Genomic DNA, 8,227 nt, shown 5'->3' on the forward strand with positions numbered 1-8,227 from the left:
AGCGAGTTAGCCATACAAAGTCAAGGCCGTAGCTTCCCTTGAGGCAAGTGAGGCAATAAGTGAGGCAATTGCCTCACTAAAATTTCGACACTGATTATTTTTTTTATACATATATATCAATATAATAGTCATTTGTTGTTCTGTCTCAACCTTAATTTCTATATAACTTGTCATCATTCCTTTTAAACTATTCTTCCTGGATATAACCGTGGCTCAGCATCTCAACGGGTAATGTTTCTCGATAACATTAACCTAGTAATGATAATCATCATGGATCTCTAGTTAAAAACAGGATCTTGCAGAAAAGGAAAAGCTACACTGAAGGTAAAGAAGGAATAATTCTAATAAACTAGTTTTTTTGTGAACAGAGTCTGAGTATTGCATATAACTTCATTATAACAATCCAAAAACGATAAGTAGACTGACAAAATCAAGTACTGGTCTTCGGAAGGGGCAGTGCTGTCTGCGTATTCATTTCACGAACTTTACAGATCTTTACAGATAAATAAAATATAAATAATATGAAACATGCATGGATTAGTTTCTATCCATGTTTCTTTAACCTTAAAAATTGAAAGATAGAATCATATACATTTATCTTATCTCATTCTATCCCTAGTTTGTCTACGCTTTTGTCAGCATAAAAGCGAGTTTAGTATTTTGTAACTGCAACTGTATGATGGTGCTTACAGGAAAGCTTTAATTCCCTTTTGCAAACAAAACTGTCACTTCCGATGCTGCTACCAAATTGCTGGTGGCTGAGAAGGAATTGGAAGAAGACATTGATCATTGTGTTTATGATAATGTGCTTCCTTAAGAAACACAGACTGCCCTGAAACGACTGAAAACTTGGAAAAGAGCATGCATGAGTGGCGAGAGATTGTGCGGGCTTGCCATGCTCCATGTTCATCGCGATAAGCAGACCAAATTATGATTCTGAAACGATTTGACTAAACCGGTCATAGAAAAATTTGGCAAACTCTACTGAATCGATGTTTGTTCTATGTTCTGGCAGCAGACTCAAATCAGTGATATTTTTAAAAATAAAAATAAATTTAAATAAAGTTGTTAAAAAATTGGTGTTAGTAAAAGTCTTAAAATGTAAAAAAAAATATGTAAATAGTGTCTAAATTCAAAACATTATCAAACTCTCCAAAAATGCCTAGAATGCAGGATTTTGCACCATTCATTTCATACCCTCCAAAAAAAATTTTCGCATCGCTTCGCTCGGCTCAATTATTTTGCCTCACTAAAATAAGATGCCTAGCTACGGCCTTGAAAGTTAAAAGGGAAAATAACCCTTTTTCGTAAATGGGGTGAGTTGGTGAAAAGTAGGGCGATTCGGTATGGGGCGATTTTGCAGTGTGGCAAGTCTTGCTTTCCTCATGATAATTTCGGTTTCTTTCCCTCGACTTATTTTCCCCTTGAAGATAAAGTAACATTTTTGTAAGTTTATAAATAAACAACGCCATATCTTATTTTTTTACTAACTGAATATTGATGAATATACTATATCTGTAATCTGTAATCGTAGTTCTGCCAATCAAGGCACACCTCCATTCACACAGAGGAAAATGTCAATACGCAATATCACACAATACAACGCGCATCACTTCATATATTAAAATATAAAAAATTTCCGCCATTGAGGATTGAGGCCACCTCAAGAATTTATGTTACATACACAAATAAAACATAAGAAAAATCTTTGATAGAAATAAAACTAAATGTTCTTTGAATACAAAAACAACTCATTCTGGGACCATGTGTGCCCGTTATGTACTTGCAAGGCCAATCTTTCTGTATACTACACTATTAAGCAATTAGAAGTTAGATTTTCTACTGCCTTGCTTATCTATATTAGCTAATAAAGCATAGCGTTTGTTATGCAAATTATAAAGCAACTGTCTACACAGGGGTTCAAAATGTTACTGGTTTCCTCAAAAACAGCTCTGTTTGCATTAATGTCTACATAACAGAACGGATTGATAATTAGTTGGATAAGATCAATTGGAAACGAAGTTGCAACTTTGGCTAGGATCAGGCTTCCATTATCTAAGATCTTTGACAAAAGTGGTATTCTTGCCTCTTCTAACTTTTCACACAATAGAATAAAATGTTCCATCGTTTCTTCAATCTTCAATCTTTGTCGTGATGACAGAGTAATCTCTCTTGTGAATTATCCTCTCTTGTAAAATTATTTTCACTAATGTAGTTTCTCCTTTGTACTTAGATATTGTAGGTGGCGCTTTAAAAATATTATAGAACTATATAAATGTATCAAGTGAACATGGTGAAAAAAAATGGTTAATTAGGTTATTGGAATGGCATGAAAAATTAAAAAATATTAAAAATTAAAAAGAAATTTGTATTAAATTAAATTATCCACTAAAACGGTTTGTTTCCTCTATGTACTCCGCTAATAGTTGACTGATATTTTCTGCATTTGGCAAATTGATTGTTAATAAATCGTCTAAATCTGTTGGAATTTGTCCTGTTATGAAGTATATTTGATGAAATAATTTGTCTCAGGCATCTGAATACAGGTCACATTCAAAAGGGTAGTGTTGTACATTTTCTTTTTCTTTGCAGTGATCACAGGTTTCCGAGTTGATGTGCTGGTTTATTATAAATTGGTATGCATTTAATTTAGAATAACCTGTTCGTAAACTGTTGATTATGTTGTACATTTTTTTTGACGGGTAGTCTTTTTTTACTTTATTTTTATCCGTTTTCATCCGTTTCATCCGCTTCACTACAGAGTTTACAAGTTGGGCTTATATAATTATTCTTTGAAAATGATGCCTTGTGGGTTTGTAGGATATAGTTCCCAGTTGAAATTTTAAGACTACAGGAATTTTTCTGATGTCCTTTAGATTTCCATTAACTGATATAGCTAAAGGATGCCTTTATAAGGATAACACCAATGCAGACATGAAAACTGAAAAAACCTTGTTTAGACATATTTGGTATTTTGAGACCGTAAATAACATATTTCCATCAGTCCATTGGATGTAATTGTTGGATGTGTATACGTACGGATTGATAATTGAGTCTAAGATGCATGATTTTCGTATCAGTTAAAAATCATAGTTATTAATAAGGATCCAAGGTATCAAGGGGTCTAGGTGGCCAAGTGGTCTAAGTACAGTGTAGTTGCTACTGTAATCAGTAGTCACATGTAACCATTGTAACCTTCGTTTCCCATACATGTAACCATTGCAACCTAATTCTCCATGTATGTAACCATACACCTTATCGCTAATCCCGGCTAACCCGGCCGCTTGAACTTTTGACGTCAACCACAATCACTTTTCCATTGTGGCATCAGATATTTTGTTTTATGACGTCAAAATTTTACGGGAACCTGTGTGATATCCAGTAATGGCAAACAAATAGCGATAAGGTGTATTGTAACCTGATTCTCCATGCATGTAACCATTGTAACCTGATTTCCCATACATGTAACCATTGTAACCTAATTCTCCATGTATGTAACCATTGTAACCTGATTCCCCATGTATGTACATGCAGGGATGATTCCACTATATAGTATAGGGCCGCTTAGCGGCCCTTAAATCGACCAGCGGCCCCAAAAAAATGTACATGAAAATTAATTCCCAATTCAGGAAAATAAAATAAAAATCGATATTTCCAGAAAAGTTTATGTCACCGATTAAGGCAACTATAATTTTTCACAGTTTGTTAAAACGTTTTAAAATCCGGATAAGAATGCTGTTTACGATCGCATTTTGTAAAAGCAGATCGCCCATCAGGTTGATAAAAATGGGTGTCAAAGCAGACCTCGGCAGAGAACAAATTCCAATTTTGATATAACATTGATGGATAAAGTTTAATAGGCGCCGATCTCGTAAAAGCAGATAGCCCAGCAGAGCCGGTTATATAATATGATTAAAACTTTGTTTTGTAAAAGAAATTATTTCCTCAAAAGACAAAAGTTTGAGCGTTTTTTTGGAAAATAATGTTGATGATAGACCATTCATGAAATACGATGTCATCATAATGGAACTATTTCAAAAGATGATCCAATTAAATTTAAAGATCACTGGTTCAATGCTTTAAATATCTTATCAATTAAGTATATATGAACTTTTGTAATTGCTTTTCTGAATTCGACAATTGACCAGTTCAATTTGAAATCCATTTGAATCAAGGTAAAATTATAGAGATGACCTGCTGTTGAAAAATACCCGATGAATGATTTTTTCAGTGGTTTATGTTAGCTGAAATATATGTTTTTGTAATAGGCTTAGGTAACTATAGCTAAGTTGATAGACTAGTACATCATGTTCAATGATATTCATGTAATAACAGTAGCCCATCCAGAATTATTCAAAATGTTACAACTGTAATACATGAACATTAGTGTACAGGTTAAACTTAATAATAATATACAATTTCCGTTTTTACAGGAAAATAATGTTATTTCGTCTTAGATTTTATGCTTAAAAAATTCCCAATTAGAATAAAAATTCCCAATTTAATGTTCAAGGGACCCATTTGAAAACACCTGGAATCATCCCTGACATGTAACCATTGTAACCTAATTCTCCATGTATGTAACCATTGTAACCTGATTTCCCATGAATGTAACCATTGTAACCTATTTCTCCATGTATGTAACCATTGTAACCTATTTCTCCATCCATGTAACCATTGTAACCCAACGTTCCCATGCATGTAACCAATGTAACCTATTTCTCCATGCATGTTACCATTGTAACCTGATTCTCCATGTATGTAACCATTGTAACCTGATTCTCCATGTAACATTGTAACCTGATTCCCCATGTATGTAATCATTGTTACCTATTTCTCCATGCATGTAACCATTGTAACCCTCATTTCCCATGCATGTAACCATTGTAAACTGATTCTCCATGCATGTAACCATTGTAACCTGACTTTCCCATACATGTAACCATTGTAACCCAAGTTCCCCATGCGTGTAACCATTGTAACCTGATTCCCCATGTATGTAACCATTGTAACCTGATTTTTCCATGTATGTAACCATTGTAACTTAATTTCCCATGCATGTAACCATTGTAACCTATTTCTCCATGTATGTGACCATTGTTAGCTGATTCCCCATGTTTGTAACCATTGTGTAAACCTGACTTTCCCATGCATGTAACCATTGTAACCCAACTTCCCCATGCATGTAACCATTGTAACCTGATTCTCCATGTACATGTATGTAACCATTGTAACCTGATTCCCCATGTATGTAACCATTGTAACCTGATTCTCCATGCATGTAACCATTGTAACCTTCGTTTCCCATACATGTAACCATTGTAACCCAATTTTCCATGTATGTAACCATTGTAACCTGATTCTCCATGCATGTAACCATTGTAACCTGATTCCCCGTGTATGTAACCATTGTAACCTGATTCTCCATGCATGTAACCATTGTAACCTTCGTTTCCCATACATGTAACCATTGTAACCCAATTTTCCATGTATGTAACCATTGTAACCTGATTCTCCATGCATGTAACCATTGTAACCTGATTCCCCGTGTATGTAACCATTGTAACCTGATTCTCCATGCATGTAACCATTGTAACCTTCGTTTCCCATACATGTAACCATTGTAACCCAATTTTCCATGTATGTAACCATTGTAACCTGCTTCTCCATGCATGTAACCATTGTAACCTGATTCCCCGTGTATGTAACCATTGTAACCTGATTCTCCATGCATGTAACCATTGTAACCTTCGTTTCCCATACATGTAACCATTGTAACCCAATTTTCCATGTATGTAACCATTGTAACCTGATTCCCCATGTATGTAACCATTGTAACCTGATTCCCCATGTATGTAACCATTGTTACCTGATTTCCCATGTATGTAACCATTGTAACCTGATTGCCCATGCATGTAACCATTGTAACCCGACTTTCCCAGGCTAGTTACCATTTTTAACTGGATTCCCCATGCAGAGCCATACATGTACACAGTACAGTTTGCAACAGATAAAGCCGCTATTGAATTTCATTTACTTAACGTCCATGTGTGTAACCACTGTAACCAATGTAACCATTGCTTCAATGGGGATAAAAAAACAAGATACCTATATTCAGGTGCACATTTTGTGCCATATCTAAGTAGTCGACACTGGAGAAGTGAGTTCGAACCTCGCTCAGGAGCAGGAGGATTTCGAAAATAAATAACTCAGCTCTGATAATCACAAAAATAAATGGTTTGTTCTGTGGTACATGTAAATTACCTGATTTGCAATGTATTTGGGTGTCATTATAAAATTTAGTCCTGGTACATTTGTATCTATGATGAGATTCTTTATATTGTTTTAGAGTTTGCCTCTTTACAAATGGAAGAATTGCTTAATTATTCGCTTCCATTCTCTTTCTTAAAGATACTATTATATGTATGGTTGCATCAACCATATATGTTATGAGACTTATAGACAATTGTTATTACCACAAAACTCAGATTAAGTACAAGATAGCTTTACTTTTACCGATCTTCAGTTATGTCCCTTAATAAATTTAAGGTTTGAATTGTGGTGGCGATACTATTTAACTGTTCTAGAGTTATGTCACTTTACTGTCACGGAAGCACATATTAAGTTATAACTTTTGTTATTTTTTTATATAGATCTAGTCTTACAAGAACCCACATATACTGCCTATTAATAGGATGTACGAGGTAGAGGATTTAGTCACAATCAATGATACTATAACGAGACACATAAGAACAGAGACTGATAATATACGTCATAAATGTGAGGTTTGTACGAGAGAATTTAGTCTAAAGAATGACTTAACGAAACATGTTAGAACACATATTGTTGAAAAACCTTATAAATGTGATGTTTGTGGTAGAGAATTTTCCAAAGGTAGTTTCCTAACTAGACACATGCTAATACATTCTGGAGATAAACCTTATGACTGTGATGTATGTGGTAAAAGGTTTGGTCAGGATAGCAATTTACAGAGACACATGAGAACACATACAGAGACATGTGCAGGAGATGATAAACGTCATGACTGTGATGTATGTGATAAAAGTTTTAGTCAATATTGTACTTTACAGACACATATGAGAACACATTCAGATGATAAACCTCATGACTGTGATGTATGTGGTAAACAGTTTAGTCTATATGCTTCTTTACAGAGACACATGAAAATACATACAGGTGATAAACCTCATGAGTGCAATTTGTGTGGTAAAAGATTTATTCAGCATGGTAGTTTACAGATACACAAGAGAATACATACAGGAGAAAAACCTCACGAGTGTTATTTATGTGATCAACAGTTTAATCAGCAGAGTAGTTTACAGATTCACATGAGAATACATACAGGGGATAAACCTCATGACTGCGATGTATGTGGTAAAAGGTTCAGTGAGCAGAGTAATTTACAAATTCACATGAGAACACATACAGGCAATAAACCTCATGACTGTGATGTATGTGGTAAACGGTTTACTCAGCTTGTTAGCTTACAAATTCACATGAGAATACATACAGGCGATAAACCTCATAACTGTAATTTATGTGGTAAAGGGTTTAGTCAGCTTGGTAATTTACAAAGACACACGAGAACGGTTCACACATGACACATTCAGGTGATATTAAGCGACATGAGTGTCATGTTTGCGGTAATGTCAGTTAAACAATATACACAATAAAGGGTTCAAAACCAAGATTGTAATTTACATAGACATGTGAAAATTAGAGTCACTGATGAGTCTTACAAAACTATAATCCTGGTATCTTTGATAACTATTGTAATAAATTTTAATGTATTATTTACCTGCTGTATATTAATTCTTTGATTTTACATATCCAGCCCATGCTGGTCATGCATTTGATCTATTATATGTATTCAAATCCATTTTATCTCCCGTATCTTATTCTATGTACATGTAAGATATGAGATGTACATGTACAGTTTACATGGTCATGATGGTATTGTACCATAGACATAAAAAGATGTTGTATGAGTTCCAATGAGATAACTCTCCATCCAAGACACAATTTGTGAAAGTAAACCATTAATTATAGGTCAACTGAAGTACAGTCTTCAACACAGTCTTCAAATCAGAGCTTTGGCTCACACCAAACAGCAAGCTATATCAAGGACCTTAAACTGACTAGTGTAAAACCATTCAAACAGGAAATTAAACCAACGGTCTAATCTATATTACAAAATCGTAAGGGT

At 34.5% G+C, this 8,227-nt stretch overlaps 1 protein-coding gene across 2 annotated transcripts; it reads left to right on the top strand.

Annotated features, from left to right (window-relative positions):
* Positions 1-1,350: 1,350 nt before the first annotated feature.
* On the top strand, positions 1,351-7,818 carry LOC139495251 (zinc finger protein OZF-like). Of its 2 annotated transcripts, none has more exons than XM_071283519.1 (2): positions 1,351-1,446; positions 6,654-7,818. In XM_071283519.1, exon 2 carries the CDS (start codon positions 6,696-6,698, stop codon positions 7,620-7,622), a length of 927 nt encoding a protein of 308 aa, XP_071139620.1. In that variant the 5' UTR covers positions 1,351-1,446; positions 6,654-6,695; the 3' UTR covers positions 7,623-7,818. The 2 variants fall into 2 exon arrangements, with proteins under 2 accessions (XP_071139620.1, XP_071139621.1); XM_071283520.1 differs by lacking the exon at positions 1,351-1,446 and adding an exon at positions 2,593-2,636.
* The last annotated feature ends 409 nt before the right edge of the window (positions 7,819-8,227 follow it).

Source organism: Mytilus edulis, chromosome 11, assembly GCF_963676685.1.
Source record: "Mytilus edulis chromosome 11, xbMytEdul2.2, whole genome shotgun sequence".
Classification (NCBI taxonomy): Eukaryota; Metazoa; Mollusca; class Bivalvia; order Mytilida; family Mytilidae; genus Mytilus; species Mytilus edulis.